This window comes from Branchiostoma belcheri, unplaced genomic scaffold (genome assembly GCF_001625305.1).
Source record: "Branchiostoma belcheri isolate BF01 breed outbred unplaced genomic scaffold, Haploidv18h27 scaffold75, whole genome shotgun sequence".
NCBI classification, from domain to species: domain Eukaryota; kingdom Metazoa; phylum Chordata; class Leptocardii; order Amphioxiformes; family Branchiostomatidae; genus Branchiostoma; species Branchiostoma belcheri.
In genome coordinates, this window is record NW_017804409.1 from 26,190 (window position 1) to 45,477 (window position 19,288).

Genomic DNA, 19,288 nt, shown 5'->3' on the forward strand with positions numbered 1-19,288 from the left:
GGAAATCTTGAAATGACTTCTGTATTGGTAGAATCGTTATGAGCAAAATTAGGTTTGCACTGTAATTTCCAATTTCTTGTGTAGGACATTATACTTCAAACTTGCTCCATAAGGACAGGGGATGTTATTTAACACTAAGTATGGTACAGAAAAGTACATCAGTATTAAGGACAGTAAATAGGAATGGTCATTCAGCACTAAGAGAAGAAAATGTGAAAAACTGCAGATGTTTTTGCTGCCAACCAGAATAGAAGTGCCATTGAAACCACCTTTATTTACAGTTGGCACCTATTTTGATTTTAGTCCACCAAAGTCTATGAACAAGGCAGACGAATTCTGTCTTCTAAAGTCATCCCTTTCAAATAATAGAATCAGCCTGCGAAAGGATAAGTTCATGAAGAAAAACAAACAGAAAGATGAGAAGATTTTTCCACTGAGGCTGAAGAACACAGGAGTCTTTTATCTTTAACCTTGTCCCTGCTGCTTAATCCAGTAACCAATGGAGAATCTAAGTAAACAGATGCTTCAGTGTGTCTAACATCAATGATTGGGAGGGAGGGAAAGACCATTCAGCACCAAGGTCAGGGTACAGAGATGGTCATTTAGCACTAAGTACAAGGTACAGGGAAGGTACTTCTGCACTAAAGATAGGGTACGTAGAAGTATGAGGGGTCACTATTTAATCATCATTTTTGTCATTTTCAGCACTAAGGATTGGGGCTAGGAATGTCCTTTGAGATCAAAGAAAGGGTACATAAAAGTATTAGGGCTCATTATCATGTATTTTTTTTGCCATTTCCAAGACTACTAAGGACAGGGGGAAGGAAGGTCTTTCAGCAGTTTAAGTGTGGGACAAGGAAGTACATGTATTAGGCATCGCTGTTTTAATGTCATTTTTTTTCAGATTACATACCGGTACTGTTTGATACAGAACTGGTTATTAATTGGGTCAATGCCCACTTGCAAGATACAAGTTAACAACAATGAAATATTGGTCCCTACAATGTTTTGAGGAAGTCTAAACCACCAACATAAACATTCAGTAACAAAAAATAAAATCACTTCCTTTTCCTAGAAATAGGAATGTTTTTAACATTTTTTAACTTGGTGTGTCATCATCATTACAATGTGAATGCAACAAATATGTCAAGTTTCCTCAAAAATGCAACTGTATTGCAATAGCTACAGCTTACAGTAATGGTATTACTATAATCCTATGAAGGATATTCCTCTTTCAGTCACAATAAATTCACACGTGTGTCCTCCTGGCTTTATCATAGTTGCACTATAAGTAGTCATCTCTTTGCCACTGTCTCCTGTAGATTCTTCCTGCTTTGTAGCTCTTGAGAACACATAACGATACTTGATCATATTCTGCCATGCATGGCACATGTATTCATAGTGTTCCACATTCTCAACTTTTGTCTTCTCCACCTTCGGAGACAGTGTGGTGTCTTCCTTTTGTTGGCTCTTCCTACTTTTCTGACCAAATATAGCTTGCTTGGTAGCGATGAGGACTATTCCGTAGTCCGTAAGGTATCTAGACAGAACGTCGACGCATCGTCTCTGGTTTAGTTCCTGTCCAGATATGCTGTCATCTGTGCTCCTGTCAAGCCAGTAGAAAGCCGAAATGCTGTCCACTATTAGCAGAGCTACGTCGGGGGTGGACGCAAGGATGTGTTCTAAAGAGTGCAGAGTGATGACTAGCTGTTCGCTGCTGTTGCACCTCACGATGTACAGCCTACGTAGACAATCCTTTACCCTGTCCTCGTCTGTGGTGTCTAGCCTGCCTTCTAGTATAGCGACCAGTCGGAGGATGTCGAAATGGAAGTCAGTGTCGATGAACACCACGCCAGCCTCCAGACCGCCAAGGGATGCGGGGAGGATACAGCGGGCCGTGAGGTGAAGCAGCATCTCCGTCTTGGCAGTTCCCTCCGGTCCGTAGAATTCTACGGCGTCTCCCGGCTTTGGACCGGCATCGGCGCTGAAGAGGGACGTCTCGAGCTGGGTCAGTGATGGTCGGCTGCCCAGTCTCGCCAACAGCTAGGACAGGAACAGGGGTAGGAAGATTTTTTAATCATTTATTCTATTCATCTATCATTGTCAGGATCATTGTAAAATCTGTACAATTAAACACATGTAAATTTAAAACACACAACTTACCAATGTCCTAACGTTACCAATAAATAAAAAGGCTTTAATAGATTTCTAACTTTTTACATGTAACAGTAGCCGCTGCCAGGATTCTTATACTTATAGTCAGCAAATTTTGTTGAAGGAACTTTAAAAAACGTAAAACTGTCTATACTACAACTGCGTTAGTGCTCAGACATCTTGCCTTTTATAGGAATATGTGGTGAATATAACTTAATGTTTGTTGGGATTGAATATAGGAAACACTGAGTTACGTTTAAACCTGATTAACAACACTGAGGATGCATGTCATGCCGATATCTTCATCTCAAACGTTAGCTTGTGTTGTCTTCAGTCACGAATTGTCCAATTTTTTCAAAGTTTGCGGAGAAAAATTGCTAAAAACTAGGATTTTCCCCCAAACCTGCGCTCCACTCTCCCTGGAGGCCGCCATGTTGGGTGAGCCGAGTGCGCCTGTGCAGCCTGCTGCATGCCGGGAAGGTTCGCCATAATTAGCGGGAGGACATGTTGGACTTGTCGGAACTTCCTGCTGCAAATCATGGCAAATTTCTCGTCTTCTGAGACACCTTTCCCTCCTTCTTCCACTCACGCCGACTCTACAGACGCCTGAGAGCGCGTGGGAGCCGTACAGACGCTGTGTTCGTGCGATGTCCGCTGCGACAAGGGTTAGCGCGTAGGACTAGCCGTTGAGAGGTGGGGAGAACCAGTTCACAAGATTTTTTAGCCGGAGGGTTGGGCATAGTGACGCCAAACCAGCCAAAAAATATTGATTTTATATGAATGCTTGAGACGCTCTACGCCCTCTTACCCTACTAACCTAGTGCGTTCTCTCATGTTCGTGTATCCTGTGCCTGATTTTCTGTATTTGCTGTTGACAGTTATGTGGTAATGATTTCCTGTGCGTGTGTAAGAGGGGAGGGGGGGGGGTGTTGGCACGTTTCGCCATTTCTCTGTCCACAGTTGTCCGTAGTTTGGTCACGTTTTCTGCTCATACCGTCACCCCAGCCTCCATACCGACCTCTAGTTATCCTCCAAGTAGCCAACAACATCACCAAGACGATTATGGTCGTCTGTATGTACTTTGGAAGGTTATATGTTAAAAAAACTATGGCACTGATCAAGGCATTTGCCATGTGTCGATATGATTCTGAAAAAAGTATTTTATTATGTACATGTATCGTGTCACTTACAGGGTAATTAGAGGTAGTTTGCTTCCTGTCATCAATTTATGTTTTCAGAAATGTGCAGCATTGAAAGATGCTTTCCTTTTTGACATTGTTTTATAATTTTTTTCTGTGCATGATGAAACTTAATATCCTGGCCGTGGATGTCACACAATTTGACTTTGCTCTTTTTTGATAAAAATTAACTAACCAGGAAAAGATACGAGTCAACGTAATGCTGGCCACTTTAAAATGGCAATGGCGTCAGAAGCTAGAGGAATGTCTCATTAACTAAATACTAGTAGCCTTAATTTTTCCTGAATGTACAGTAAAAGGTTTCACTATAACTTATACAAGTTATAGTGTAAAAACAAGCAATTTCCACCTTCATAATTTGTTGTAGTATCTGTATCTTTATAATAATTCTCTGTCATAACTGTCAAAGTATTTGTCTCTCAAGTTGATGGTATTTTCCAAATTTGAACTGACTGGTAGTGTCTTGACGTATTTTCCATTTAAAAAAAAACATACACCTTTCTGTGGACACTGTGTTCATGCAGCCCACTTTCAGTTTTTGTTTGTTCAGTTTCTGTTCCTGAGTAGGACAGGTGTCAGTTTCTGTGAACATGAATCGCATGAAAAGTAACAACACATACAAGTTCAGGGCTGGATATCCCACCTGCATATGCAGGCTAATGTAGGTAAAATGTGTGGTATTTGAAGGTAAAACTTTAAAGTCACACATAAGAAATTAACTTTTCTTCCTATTGTCCCAGCGCTGTCCCAAAGTAGATATCAGTTGTCCCGAAGTGAAAATGAACTGCCCCAACCTGTTTTTGGGAAGTATTGTATGACTTCAACTTGAAGTCAACTTTATTTTGCTTGTGTTCACTCCCAGGTGCACTGTAATTGCAGAGTAGACAGGAAATTCGAGGGGACTTACCTGAATCCCAAAGCCGGGGCGTGTGCCTGATAAACAAAAGAAGGGCTGACATTCTGATGTTGATTATTTTTCTATTGTCCCAAAAATGTCCTAAAGTGTCTTTTTAGTTGTCCCAGCCTAAATTTTAGTGGTCAGTGGCCATTGGACCACCTTTAGTTTCGAGCCTAGGTTAGTGCCCACATCCTTACAAGTGGAAAGAGATTTTGTTTGACTTATATTAAATTAACCAGTTAGTAAATCATACAGGTTGCATTTTTATAATGTCTATTTTTACAGGTTGCATAATTGTCTCAAATGCCTTAGCAGCCTCTTATTATTTTCTCAATATCAGACTGAACCAAGGATTTACAAATTACAATTTTAATTATAAAAATGTTAATACATGTATAGTAGCATTGGCATATGTACAAAAGATACTGATTGACTGTCAGTAAGAGTAGAACTTGGCAATCTTGTTTTTATTCAGGTAGTCCAGTGTGAAATCTCCCATGGAAAATAGCTGAAGCCCTGTCCGTGTAATTGAAAACAGATTCCGCCATATCCTAAGCTCAGGAGACAAGAAACAGACAATATGAAACAATTAGGATCCTTAATTCACTTACATGCCTCATCAGTCTTACTCCTATATCATTAGGGTGTGCAAATCAGATTTCACATTAAAATTGAAGATCCACGTCCCTTGATGAGGTAGTGAAATCACCGGTTGTGCCCTTGACCAGGGAGCTTCCTGAAGAGGGTAGTTCCAAGGTCAAGTCGTAGGTCTTCATTGTAGAAAATGACTTTGCCAGTTGTGTGGCAGGTCGTCACAGGTCATAGACCTTCCTGGGGCCACACCAATTCTACCAATTGTTTCTCGGATTTTTCTGCTCCGTGTTCTTTCTGATGTCCAACAGCTACTCAAAAAACTTCTAGTTTGTACTATAGTGATACAATACCATGAATCAGTAAGATAGCATTAAGTTTAGATAGATGAAGAGTGTTGGAATAACACTTGAAATGTTTGGCTATTAAATTTATATCCAGTTGACAAGTCTAAATACTATCTTATATATCTGATTCAAGTTTTCTACCCTGAATGACTAATCTTCACAAACTTATACTGTTACAGAATACCATGATTTTTTTATGATTCAATTTTGTGCTTACTGTTCCTCTCTTATGATGTCATCCTTACAGACCTTACCTGATTCACTTTCTTTTTTATCAAGTGCTCCTAGTGGGGCCATGTATCAGAATTTACCTAGTACTGTAATGATGTGTAATCTAAAATTGTGCTGTGCCTGTGACTGTACACTTGACAGCACAGATGCACTTAGTAAATTTCCCAGAAGACAAGTCTCTATTGAAACAAATTTAGAGGTATGTGTGCATTGAGATTTTTTTTTTTACATTCTTGCATGCTTGGAGTTCCATGGCTGTTGTCAGGTTAACATTTGAAATTTTTTGCCGGCTCTTTGTACAAGAACTGAATTGACCGGCATAGTTTGCATCTATGAATGATGTCTGTTGATAGTTGCTGAGTGTATGAACCTCAGTTGTAAGTACCTGTCAATCTGTCATCAATCAATCAATCAATCAATCAATGTACATGTGTATGTTCATTCAAACAAGGTCATAGGTCCTGATAGTGATACCTGATTCTATGACAAAAAATTGAGTGTAAAAATTAAGTGCAAAGTTTAAAGTTTCCCAAGCTGACTGTCAGTGAATTGTGCCTGGGGGTCTTTTGGTAACATCTTGTGTGAAAAGTACAAAATAAGTTAATAAGACAAATCTTAACTGTACCACTCAGAATGTAGGAAGTCTGGATCATACTTAAACTGTTAAGAAAAACTTGCTATTATTTCTTTTATTTGTACTTCATAGGTGGTAACAGTCAATGCAGCAAATAAAAAATCCACATTCACCTAGATGTGTATATATACAAGGACCAGTACCGGTTAGGTGCCTGTAGATATCAGAAACACCTGCACAGCTCCAATTTTACCTGCACTAACCTGCATATGCAGGTGGTATGTTGAGCTGTGAGTTAACCTTACTCTGCTAAAGGAACTGTCAAATTTGTATTGGTGATGGGGTTAGGCAGCAGGGGGAGGGTTAAGGAAAGGGCTCCCTTTTGGGAGGGGTTTATCAGTAGAGTTGTTGAGTAGTTGAGAACAGCTGTGTCACAGTGGAAAGGATGTTGTTGGTTCTTATCTGGTGGGGCTGCCCTGTAGCCGACGATTGGTCCTGTTTGTAAAAAGGATGTCACATTTTCCTGTGTTTGGGGTGAAAGCTGATGTCATCAGCCCTTTAATCAGCACCTCGGCAGAACGTACTGTGCTGTGCAAACGATTTCTTTTGGGTGTTTGGTCACCGTTGCGTCAGAACTTTGTTCGTCGCATATCTTTTCCGACACAACATTTGAAAACACAGATGGGATGTCATACTTAGATACGCAAACATAATGTTCTGTGGAAGTGTAATGCACATCACGATCCTTATATCGCATAGGCACAGTACGTTTGCCCGTGTTATCTTGCAGCCAAAGCTAAAGAAGTATAGCCTGGGTACCATCCCCAGTAGTATATTCGCAAACTCTATAACTGGGTCTGGACTTGCACACATATAAAACAATTGGTCATGACGTCACGTAATGAGCTAGCCCGAGCAGCGGGGCTTCATTTGATTGGCTGAGCCTCAGAGGCGACGGCCAATGGCGCGCCTGCATTATTCAAGTGATGTTTGTTGTTTTGTAAACACAGATCTTCGCGCGAGTGTTCCTTTTCTCGGTGCGTTCTTTTTTTTACCGGTAGGACGCACAAAACATCACGAACGAAATTATTCAATGCATCTTTTTGCTCATTTTTGAGCGACGATATTCCGTCTAAATCGTCCAAAACGGACGTGATTGCGAGGTCAACATCAACCTCCGTGAGCTGAGCGGCTTGTGCGTCAGCCATGTTGATGATTTATCGCGGAAAGACTGACTACGGCTATATCATGTGCGCTTTAGCGTTCGGTTCGCCGTCGGACATGTTGATGATAAGGCGTTCGGACGTTCGAACGGACGCTAACGTCGCCGTTCGGACATCCGAACAGCCATTACCTAATATGTACACACCCAAAAAGGGATTAGACGAGTAGGACCAATCAGCGCGCTCGTTCAAAATCTGAACGAATATTTAGACTCCAGACGCTACATATGTGTGCAAGTCCAGACCCAGTTATAGAGTTTGCGAATATACTACTGGGGATGGTACCCAGGCTAAAAGAAGTAGACAAAGGCTATCAAAACGATAGGCTGTGAAATAGATAATATGCTCTCCTCAAAACATGCAACTTCCACCTTATCCTCCATTCTACAGGACTATTACAAAGGTATAGTTTTGCTGTAAAAGGAAGTGATATGCTGATGTTGACTGTTTTCTTTCTTATCCTCCCAATATTTCTCTGTTCAGGAGAAACCAAGTAAGATGGCAGCATCCAGCTTCAACCCCCGTGACCTGGACCAGTGGTACTTTGAGCGCGTGTCTCGCAATCAGACACAGGAGTTACTGCAGGGAAAGATGCACGGGACGTTCCTGGTACGCGACAGTACCAGCTGTCCCGGGGACTACGTGCTCTCCGTGAGCGAAAACACCAAAGTCAGCCACTACATCATCAACAGACTGCAGAAGGGCTTCCGTATCGGTGACCAGGATTTCGACGACCTGCCGTCTTTGATCGAGTTCTACAAGATTCACTACCTTGACACGACCACGTTGATAATCCCGGCACAGCGCCCGTCCGGCGTGCTGCCCGGAGGACCGCCGGCGCCCCAGCCTCCCGCTCCCGTCGCCTCTGTGCCCACCGTGATGGAGGAACGTGTGCGAGCGCTCTACGATTTCGACGGGAACGATCCCGAGGACTTGCCTTTCAAGAAAAACGAAATACTGGTGGTGGTTAGAAAGGACGAAGACCAGTGGTGGACTGTACGCAACAAGGACGGCAGAGAGGGGTCGATTCCGGTCCCGTACGTTCAGGTACTCCCGCCCGGCCCGAGCCATACCGTCGCTGCGCCGTCTCACTCCCAGCAGCCGCATTCCCCTCCCGGATACCACGACCCACAGGCGGCGGGCATTAGAAATGAGCCGTCTTCTACGCCAGCCGTCGCTACAGCCGCTCCAACAACCCACCCCCTGCCCAACCCTCAGAACGGCCCGGTGTACGCACGCGTCATACAACAGAAAATCCCCAGCCCGTACGACACGACGGCGCTAACGCTGGAAGTAGGCGACATCATCCGAGTAACCAAGATCAACGCCAGCGGGCAGTGGGAGGGAGAACTCAAGGGAAAAACAGGACATTTCCCCTTCAATCACGTTAAAATTATCGACCCAAGTAATCCCGAAGAAAACGATTCATCCTGGAGCTAAGCAGCGCAGGAAATAGGTGAAAAAATAGGGCGAAAAAGCAGAAACAAACAAAAACAAAAGGTGTTAGAATATTTCATGCAAAAAAAAGCGACAGATAAAAAGTTGGACTAACAAACTGCCAAGTGAAGAAAAGTGGAGGGTAGCATTTTATTTACTGTGTATACCTACTAATTTGTGAAAAGCAAAAAAGGCAAAGCTACTGTGCAGAGACAAATTCATGTGAATAGCTTACTTGTAAATGTAGGTAGGAGGGCTGATTGAAAAAAAAAAGTAGAGACAGATGTTTTATGTGTAGCTGAGAAGGCAAGTAAGCAAAGTTTAGTGGTTCATTGTGCATATCTACTCGTATCATTTAGTCAAAACATTTTTGGCCACATGCTTCACTACAAGGAAACATTACAACAAACTATAGCTCTACAGATACAAAAGGTATTTGCATAAAGAATTTGAATGAAATCTTGACAGCAAAGCAGTTACAGAGAAAAGGAATTCTTTCAAGCTTTGGTTAGAATTTTTCATTTTCAAAACTCCACTTATTAAAGCTAAGTCCTCTATAGCTACTATCTACACTGAGAAAGCATTTGACAAAAGAGTGGAGGTGTTACGAAACCATTTTAAGGTCTGTATTTTGTATTGTGCTCTTTGAAAAATTGTGCATTTTCTATACCTTCCTATTTGAGAAGGTTGGCTTTTGTTGAATAAATGTAAACTTATTTTGACAAATATGTGATTTAAAAAAGCAGAAAAAAATGCAGTGAAGTTGAAAGTCAGGAATGTTAAATATGTGGAATTTTGGCAAGATAAACCTGCATATGTTAAGGTAACAATGACAGCGCCGAAAACAGTTTTTGCCATGTATTGCAATAAACTTGCAAGCAGTATCATATCATGTATAAGTTCCTAATGGTTTATGTTTTGATGTGGTACAAATATACTACAAATTATATAAGATAAACCTTTGTAAGGTCATTACAACCTAAATGCCTTCTGTGCTTCACTTTCCGCTTAAGTTAAGATAGTTTTGATTATGCTTGTGAAAAGATGGGTAGAAATTATGTACATTTCTGTTTAATGTAATGATATGTTAAATGATTTTGTTGACTTGAATGTAAGAAAGTGTAGGCAATGTTATATGCTATCTAAAAGCTACATGATACTTGTACTACTGATATGAACAAAAGGATCCTGGCATTGTATCATAGCCAGCTTCTTCGTAGACTTAGTTAACTCCGTGTTATTTTACTTATACCTGACATTTTCCTTGAATCACCAAGGACAGGTCTCAGTAGATGATAGAGTATTGTGCTATGATTTATCAGATGTAATAACGTGTATATCTGGGACAAGTAACTATTGAGTATTGGTCAAAAATAGTGTACTTTTGTATTATCTATTGAAAATTGTTTTATGGTTTAGAAGAAAACAATTTTCCCAATAGGTAAGATATTATTTCCCAATACTGCTCAAACAAAACGCTGTTATAACATTCGCTGATAAATATGTCAGATCTGAAACTATGTAAAGGTTAAATGTGCTACATTTCTAGAACAGTTGATTTCTTTCAAGACATTGTTAACCAAGAAGAACGCTTTGAAACCACAATTTTGTACATGAAACGTCAAGATAGCCATAAAAGTTATGACTTAAGCAAAGGTACCAAGATATGTTGGAAGGACAGCTCTTTCATAACAATATTCAGAAACAAGTTGAAACAAATTTCCCAAACATTTTTTTTAAAATTTGAACTGGCCAGTATTATATCATTGTAAGCCTGAAGAATGCATCTAAACTTCCAGCTTATAAAACATGTTTGGCAGCAGCAAAAGATGAAGATTGGTTAGAAAAACTATATACAAGGCATGATGGGTAAATAAAAAGGATGATGGGATTGAAACGGCTCTCTCGTCCACCCAGACTACCATTTGGGTAGACATACCATAAATGGAGGATGTTAGTAGCAAAGGCACTCCAGGATTTTCAAAGTTTTTGGAGTAGAGTAACAGTTCTGTCTAAGAGCATTCAATTCTGTTAATTCTGAAAGAAATTTAACTGCCAGGTTGTGTTGTTTTTTTATACATCTCTCCTGCATCTTGCTCTTGTCCAGTTTTTGTGTAGTGACTAGTTCATAAGTGCACGGTGCTATAGTATTTGATCATGATATAAATTTTGTCAGTCATTATAATTCCTAATTGCCTTGTAACTTTAGACCACTTCTGGTGTTAGCTATACTCGGCTGTTCAGAAATCTAATGTAAGCCACATGTTTCAACTTGCTGCTGGATATGTCAAGTGAGAGAGCATGCTTTCTACTTCACTATGGTACAACTGTTTAATTCTGCCATAACTTTCAGATAGTTGTAAGCCTATTTCACATAAAGTCTAATTTCCCAAATATTAAGTGTAGCTCTGTCACCACAGGTTTCTGGATTGGTGTAATAGTTTGAAAAAAAATGTTCAACATTGATATGATAGAGGACAAAAATTTCTGTTTCAAGTACAGTAAACAAGCTGCAGTATGATAGTATGTAGGGTTGCTTTGCTGACAACTACGTGCTCAAACTGATCAAATGTTTAGCTCTTTGTAGTATCAAATGGCTGCCATTTAACCAGATATTGCTTCACCAGCTCTTGCTTTTTAGGTTTTATATTATCTGTCATGGGGAGGTTGTTGGGGCAAGAAACAAAATGAAGCACAACACCCAAGAGTTCATTTTCTGCTCAGAAAATACTGTAATTCTTGATTTTTTTTTCATTGGCACACCAGTTATAAGACAAATTGGTTGGCATTGAGAGGGCATTTGGATATGTACCAGGTTCTGCTTAAAACGTACAGCTTACACTTAAATTTTAAGAAAATGGATACTTGTTTGTCAGATTTTGAAACATTTTGTGGAGTGTTGTTCAGAACATGCTAAAATGTCAGTTGTATCAATGTTGGTATAGATGAAAGCTTGTCATGTTAGGTTGGTATGTACAAATGTAGACATGTACCCATAGATATGACAGTTTCTTAATCAGCAAAGGAAGACTGCTCAAGAACCACCATACATTTGCGATAGTAAGAAGTCATTGTGTTACAAAGGTAATACACAAAGCATTAGTGGTTAGGGCACTCTTACCAGCATAGCTTTTAATGTTACCGCTAAGTTGAAGCATTCTACAAGTAACGAAGCATCCTTGTATGTGTAAATGTAATAGGCCTATGTCAGTCTTTTCTGTGGTTACTACATTGTACCTACCAGTGTATAAATGCCTGTTTTCTCTCTGCTGTATCTCAATGAGGTGAATGTATCACATATTTGTTACCATGTTAATGAGCAAAACCAATAAAGGCTTTTGCATGAGCTGTGGAAGTGTTGAGCTGTGTTGTTTGTTGGTCCAAGGACATTTAGGGTATATAAGGCCACGGCAAGTAATTTTTACAGATGACATAAGCGCGCGCATTGATTTTTTCTCTCAAGAAACAAGAAATTTTGTTGCCCTCTGACAGTGGTCAACATGCCGAAAATGGGCAAAGATGTTTGTCGCCATGCTGGAATGTAGATGGCAGATAGATATGAAGAGAGGAGAAAATCAATTGCTCTGATTAATTGTTATTGTTTTGTCTTTTACTTTGATGCAGTGATGTATTTCGTTCCTTTTAATCTTATGATTGTGATGTTCCCAATGAATCAAAACCATTTGTACAATGATTGAAAACTTTAAAGGATTTTTCAGTGACGATGGATATTGTAATAGTTGACAGTAAAGCTAGCACAATACAGGTATCATTTCTTGTTTAACAAGGTTTATGATGTCAAAATTTGAAAATGTTGGAATATCTTTTTTTTTTGCCCGCCTTGTTTTGTTTTCACCCTATCGCATTAGATTTGGAGTCTGTGAAGGATGTCATCCATAAAACTTACTCGCTGTGGCCTAATGTCCTTGAGTTGTCTTAAAAAGTATCTTTTATATTCCTTTGTGACATTTCATGTTTTTAAAGTTGGATATGTTTTCTGGTACTTTTGTATGATTTGGGGGAGCAAAGAAAAGGCCAGAATTGTGACAGACATTTGCAGACAAATTATAGTTTTAATGTATATTTCATTAGTCAAAGTGTTTAGAATAGAAACAAGATTGAAGAGAATTTGGGTCACGAAGGAATTAGACTGCCATTTAGTTTGGAAATGATGGAAAGATTTAAATTCACTTCTTTGAGGCCTTACCACTTTTGTCCAAACTCAACCTAGAGTATAAAATCATGACCATGTCCCATGGAGGTATAAAAGAAGCATGTCCAGAACAAAAGTTACGACAAATCCAGAGGGAATGCGTTTGTAGGCTCATACATAACATCATACATTAGGCCACACCACCTTAATTTGTTGGTTCTCGGACTTGCCTCTTCATTTTTTTTCTGATTTAAAAAAAAAAAAAACTGCTCATATTTTGCCCCCAACAGTTGAGGAAGGTCGTCTTCTTCCTAACTTGTTAGTTTTTCCATCTATTATAGAGTATCAATGCAGTGGTTTGATTTTTTCTGAAAAAATCCAAGAACCAACATTATTAAATTGGTGTGGCCTTAGTTGAAATTTTAGCATACATGTAAAGTTACCTTACATCTGTACATTCAAATCCGGAAGGCCCCGCCATCTAGGCGTCTCCAAAAAGTTGCACTTGATGACCTCCCCCTATCGTGACATTGTAACATTCCTATTCTTCCGGATGTCCCAGCATTCTTTGAAAAGCAACATGGCGGCGCCCATGTGTTTGGAAAAGTTTGTGTAGATTTTTTTGTACGTTTTTCAGAACTCCTGCCGACAATGTCGATGTGATTTATATCGGAGCGATCTAACAGGTAAGAGTGAATGATAGGTTATATCCAGTGATGACCAATGTATCGTATATAGGGCGTTTTCATATGTTAAAGACCGAACTGCTTGGGGGGAGGGGGGTGCACATGTGTGGATGAGGTGTCGCGTCGCAAGATTTTCACAACGCTTTAAACGTTAGCATTCAAAATGGGTGGTTCTGGCCCATTCAAAGGCTATCCGATTTTAAAGCTACAACTTTAGGTCCATGCGAGGAAACGTTGCTGTTGATTATATCTAACAGTCGAACAGAATTCGCTCATATGCTGGTTTATATTGCAGCAAAAATAATTTGTGCAGGTATAAATTTTTATAATGTGTACTTGCACTGGTCCATGACTCCATGTACTCATGGGTCTATATACTTATGTAGGTGTATGTGGGTTTTTATTTGCGGCATAATTTGACTGTCACCAGTATGAAGTTGTTGTTGTTGTTGTCCATGTTTAACGTCTATTATGTCGCTAGACGTGGTCTCTAGGTGCTCAGTTTTTCACTTGGTTCAGTTCAGAGTCAAAAGCTCTCTAGGTATTAACACTTGGTGACTCGTGCTTGTGTGAAGCGGAGAGTGTTTCTAGGAGAGCATGTCAAATCGGCGCGTACTCTCGATGTACCGGGAGAGGGCTAGGTACATCTGGTTGTTTGCTCCTTCAGGAAGTCCTACTCTCATTCCGGCCAGTGTGACGATGTCCGTGTCTCTGTCTTCCTTTGCTGTGTTGTAGGTCTCGTGAATGTTGTCTGCTTCCATCAGCATGTGATGCCTTTCGTTCTCATAGCGGGGGCAGTGGTACAGGTAGTGGTTGGTGGTCTCCAGAGCGTCGCAGTTTGGGCAGTATGGTGAGACTTCAGGGTTTTTCCAGTTCTGGTACGCATTGAGTCTGGTGTGCCCGCTCACCAGCTGGTTGATGGTGACTTGTGTGCTTCTTCTACCAAGTGCTCTGCCTTTCTTCTTCATATTCGTTCCTATCTTCTGCATGTGTTGACTTGTCGTGTTGAGTTCTGTTCTTCTATCCCATCTCTCGTGTGCTTTTGTTTCAATGTGTTTCATGGCTTGATGTTTGGTCCAGGATGTGCTGTTTTGGGGGTTGGTTGATGCCTCGTTGGCTGCAAAGAAAAGTACAAAGTACAAAGAAGTACAAAGAAAAAATAGCAATGCTTTCTGAATTCTGAAGTTTCTGAACAATTTTTAGTATGATCCATACTGTAAGAAACAGGGGCGAGCAGTAGAAACAGAAAGAAACCCCACTGGTCCCGGGCCGGGGTTTGAACCCATGACCTCCCGAGCACCAGCTTCATAACCAGATGCTCTAACCGCTCAGCCGAAAAGGTCTAGACCCGTCGGCCGGGTCAGTTGGTAGTGCCTATAAACCCCCACTGTTACACATACTTAAATAATTCTGACCGCGGCCGGTACAGGTAAAATTTGATAGGTTCAGGTAATTTTCAATGTTGTGTAAAAAAAAAAAATTATTGCAAATTTTTCAGAGTGAGAAATGAGTGAGTTTGACGACGCCAGTCACAAGCCCCACCGGGCGCGGCAGCATGGCCGTAAGCAGGAGAAGAAGAAGGCTAAAACTACCCAGGATGAAAACCTGTCGGCCAGACAGCGTAACCCCAAAGCCTTCACTGCACAGTCAGCTGTGCGTATGGCCAGGCAGTACAGGAGGTAACTGGTTTGTCTGTATATTTTTTAATGTCATACCTGGGCCATTATATTATAATGTTTGATACGGGTGTTCCAGACTGTGTGATAACTTAGGTTATCACTTTTGACACTTTTGAATGAGCGGTCGTAAGGCCACAGCAAGTAATTTTTATGGATGACATCAGCGCACACATTAATTTTCAGCCGATTTTGGAAAAAAAAAAAGAAGAAATTTTGTTACCTTCTGACAGTGGTCAACATGCCGAAAATGGGCAAAGGTGTCTGTTGTCATGCCGGAAGGTGGATGGCAGATAACTATGAAGAGAGGAGACAAGAAAGGCTCTGATTTAATGTTTTGTTTCTTACTTTGATGCAGTGACATGTGATGCTGACTGTGTATATATGACGTTCCCACTGAATCAAAACCATTTGTACCATGATTGAGTCATAATTTTAAAATGTAGAAACCTTGTTTTTTTTCGCCCGTTCACATTAGATTTGGAGTCTGCGGGGATGTCATCCATAAAATTTACTTGCTGTGGCCTAATAGACCAATCCAATAGCCCCATCTGCCTCTGTTAAAATGCAATGCAAACTAATTGCAAAATAAAAACGCAAGAATGCACATAATTTAGTCAAGCATGCAGCCACTCTCATTGGTTGAACCATTAATTGCTGTACTATCATTGGTTGAACTGGTAATTGTGATTGACAGTCTGGATGGTCTATTGGTGAACCTCCCCTATAAGATGAGCTCTTTTCCATCTTACAGGGCTCAGGATGTGAAGACCAAGAAGCAGCACATCCCGTATGTGGATAGAACCCCCCTGGAGCCCCCTCCCATCGTGGTGGGGATTGTGGGGCCCCCTAAGGTCGGCAAGTCTACCCTGATGCAGTGCCTGATCAAAAACTTCACCAAGCAGAGACTGTCCAATGTCCAGGGGCCTGTCACTATTGTCTCTGGTAAGGGAATCATGCATTTTTCACTAGAGAATATGACTTGTTACTTTGAAAGATGAAAGGTATTAGATTGTTAGTGTTCTATCTAGCGTCCGTCTTTCCGTCATTTGATAGAATTTTGCTGTTCATGACAGACAAAAATTTGCATAATCTGTCTTTTGAAATAGTTTTATTTGAATGTGTTTAAGTTGTTGAATTTTTCCACCAGGCAAGAAGAGGAGATTGACTCTGTTTGAATGTGGGAATGACGTCAGCTCCATGATAGACATCGCTAAGGTCGCTGACTTGGTAAGTAGTTGTACACATCTCCACTTTGTTTGTTTACATTCTGGTACAATGTAGTTTGTGGTGGTGCCACAAACTGAGTGCACTACGTGTGGGCTGTTTTAACTTAGTGAACTTGTGTCAACAGTTAATGTCAGAAAAGTGAAGCAAATTACAATCACACAAAGATTTTATCGATGAAAGTATTTCAATTTTTGGTGCAAAAATGTTACATAATGCGCCTTTAAAAATCTTATCAATAATGCAAATTACAATCATGCAAATCAATTCAAATCAATAATGCAAATTACAATCACACAAAGATTTTATTGATCATAGTATTTCAATTTTTGGTGCAAAAATGTTGCATAATGCCCCTTTAAGGTAATAATTGATATGTGATAAACAATTTCATATTTCAGGTTCTGCTGCTGATCGATGCCAGTTTTGGTTTTGAGATGGAGATTTTTGAGTTCCTGAACATCTGCCAGGTTCACGGCTTCCCAAAGATCATGGGTGTTCTCACCCACCTGGACCACTTCAAGAACAACAAGCAGCTCAGGAACACCAAGAAAAGACTCAAACACAGGTTCTGGACAGACGTGTATCCTGTGAGTTGTCATTATGTTTACCAAAGGAAAACATTTTGTTTTTACTCAGTTTCTTCCTCTTCTGTTCCAAACACTAACCTCTGACCTGGCCAATGACATGATTTATTGATGTCTGTCACCATGGTGACTGGTGTTAGGTTACATAATGTTGCAATTTCATGGTCTGCTCTACTCCTGTCACCATATACTAGTAGTACATGTACGTGAATTTGTTTGAGTAAAATTAACAGGGCAGACCATGTCCAAAGGTAAATATGCATTTGCTTTGCAAATGTTACTTCTCTAGTTTTTTTTTTTAACCGAGTGGTTCAATGTAAGGCCTATACGACCACTTCTCGGCATTGTACTACTACTACTAGAAGTATGAGAGAAACATGGCTATGTCAAGAGATGGCAGTGAACGTTTGATTTGAAAGCCTGTAGATTGTAGGTTGGTGGGAAACACTTGTCAGGGAGGGAATTCCAAAGCTTGGCCGTTCGGGGAAAGAAACTGTCACTGTAAAAAGATTTCGAACAAGGAATTTGGACGGTGAAGTTGTGTGAGCTAGTGGAGAACCTAGTGGATCACTTAAAAGTTCTGAGTAGTGGAACTAGTTTCTAAGAGAAATTATCTCAAATTTGATTCCCAAATTTGGTAAAGAAAACTTAGACCTGAGAACAAATACTACTGTAATTCGCTTTGTCTTGCAAAATTTTATGGTCTGAGGAAAATGTTCACAATCACAGAAATTTTGGTGCTTGTGGCAAGTGCAGGTAGTTTATGGTGAGTTCCTTTCCTGTGTTGGAAGTAGTACTTGGAACAAAGCTACAACTAATGGATTCTACCAATACAGATGATCTTTCATTGGAATGTCTGTACAACTGTCATTTTCAGGGTGCGAAGTTGTTCTACCTGTCTGGTATGGTGTATGGAGAGTACCAGAAGACTGAGATTCACAACCTCGGCAGGTTCATCTCCGTCATGAAGTTCCGCCAGCTCCAGTGGAGAACAACCCACCCCTACATCCTGGCAGACAGGTAGGTTCTCAGTCTCAGTCCCAGTAGGTTACCCCCAGATAACTCCAGCTGGGGCAAAGTGGGGGAAGAGGTAGATAAGGTCCCAGGTTAGGACAGGCTCAACGGTGGGAGACAACACAACTGGGCCAGGCAGGGAGTTCCACTCCGATATGACATGGGGAAAAATGAATCCATGTATGTCTCTGTCTGTGTGTTAATGGGTTGAAACTTGAAAGTTGGCAGTTCTGCATAGCATGTTGACAGAATGTACTGTGCCTGCGTGAAACCATGGTTTCTGTTAGATGACTTTGACTCCTGCAGTCTCTTAGTGTCACTGATCGTGGTCCATGCACTGATGAAAGGTAGCGGATGTTACCTGAAACGTCTGACCATTTCCAAAAACATTATTATACCTATTTGCATGAGTACTGGTACCAAACTGTTTTTTGGCGGACTTTGATCAATGTCAGAATTTTGTCCCTTGCGTAAGATATCTTTTCCAATACAATATTTAACAAGTACAGACGGGATGTTGATGCCACATTTTTTGGTGGCTTCTGTCCATGTTTTCCAACTAGGATGGAAGATCTGACCAGCCCAGAAGACGTGAGACAGAACCCGAAGTGTGACAGGACGGTCGCGCTGTATGGATTCCTGCGTGGGGCTCACATGAGGACCAACAGCAGTGTGCACATTCCAGGTACATGTTTCTGGAACTGCATAATTTCTCTTCCGAAGGTCTTTCACTAGCTTTTTATAAGGTTAGGTTGTGGCCTTGTAATGTACTACAGTTACTGTAGCAGTTGATGTACATGTAAATACAGACAAATAAAGAAACAAGGTATCTCCCGACTTATTCTGGATCAAGATTGCCCCAAAATTTATGAGTTTTTCACAAACTCATAGGGGCAGGCCTTGGCCTAGTAGTGTAGCAGTTGGTCTTTGGGAACAGTTGTAAGGTTTGAACCACTCACACTGGGAAGGACACCTACTCTTATCGATAAATGTGGTGATATCTTTATAACATGCTTGATCTGCTGCTGTCCTAAAACATGGAGCCTCTGGTTTTACTTCACATCCAAGAGGATGTCCCTAACTGAAGCTAGGTACTCATTTTCACCAGACTTGAGTGAGGAAATAGGTGAAAAGTGCCTTTCTCAAGGACACAACACTGGGTCCTGCCAGGGATTCGAACCCAGAACCTTCAGATTCCGAGTCAACAACCCCTAACTACAAAACCACCTTGTCTTTCCAGGTTGTGGAGACTTTGTGGTTCGAGATGTCAGCATGCTGCCTGACCCCTGTC

General features: G+C 40.7%; 3 protein-coding genes across 4 annotated transcripts in view; 2 read left to right on the forward strand and 1 right to left on the reverse strand.

Annotated features, from left to right (window-relative positions):
• The window catches only part of LOC109485402 (crk-like protein), a 12,434-nt gene extending 434 nt beyond the window's left edge, over window positions 1-12,000 (forward strand). Inside the window, exons 1-2 of one of the 2 annotated variants that reach the window (XM_019789004.1) lie at window positions 2,612-2,847; window positions 7,701-12,000. In XM_019789004.1, the coding sequence (XP_019644563.1) occupies window positions 7,716-8,657 (942 nt within the window). In that variant the 5' untranslated portion in view covers window positions 2,612-2,847; window positions 7,701-7,715 and the 3' untranslated portion in view covers window positions 8,658-12,000. Of the gene's footprint in view, window positions 1-2,611; window positions 2,848-7,700 lie in introns of those variants that run through there. The other variant, XM_019789005.1, reaches the window with a different exon arrangement.
• On the reverse strand, window positions 876-2,587 carry LOC109485359 (DNA repair protein XRCC2-like). The gene is made up of 2 exons (XM_019788916.1): window positions 2,558-2,587; window positions 876-2,043 (listed from the first exon to the last, which is right to left on the reverse strand). Exons 1-2 carry the CDS (start codon window positions 2,585-2,587, stop codon window positions 1,207-1,209), a joined length of 867 nt encoding a protein of 288 aa, XP_019644475.1. The 3' UTR covers window positions 876-1,206.
• Window positions 12,001-13,341: 1,341 nt separating the features above from the next.
• LOC109485361 (ribosome biogenesis protein BMS1 homolog) overlaps window positions 13,342-19,288 on the forward strand; it is a 20,376-nt gene continuing 14,429 nt past the window's right edge. The window contains 8 exon segments of the mRNA XM_019788918.1: window positions 13,342-13,493; window positions 14,992-15,172; window positions 15,924-16,114; window positions 16,320-16,399; window positions 16,798-16,986; window positions 17,861-18,003; window positions 18,561-18,682; window positions 19,238-19,285. Of these exon segments, the coding sequence (XP_019644477.1) occupies window positions 15,000-15,172; window positions 15,924-16,114; window positions 16,320-16,399; window positions 16,798-16,986; window positions 17,861-18,003; window positions 18,561-18,682; window positions 19,238-19,285 (946 nt within the window). The 5' untranslated portion in view covers window positions 13,342-13,493; window positions 14,992-14,999.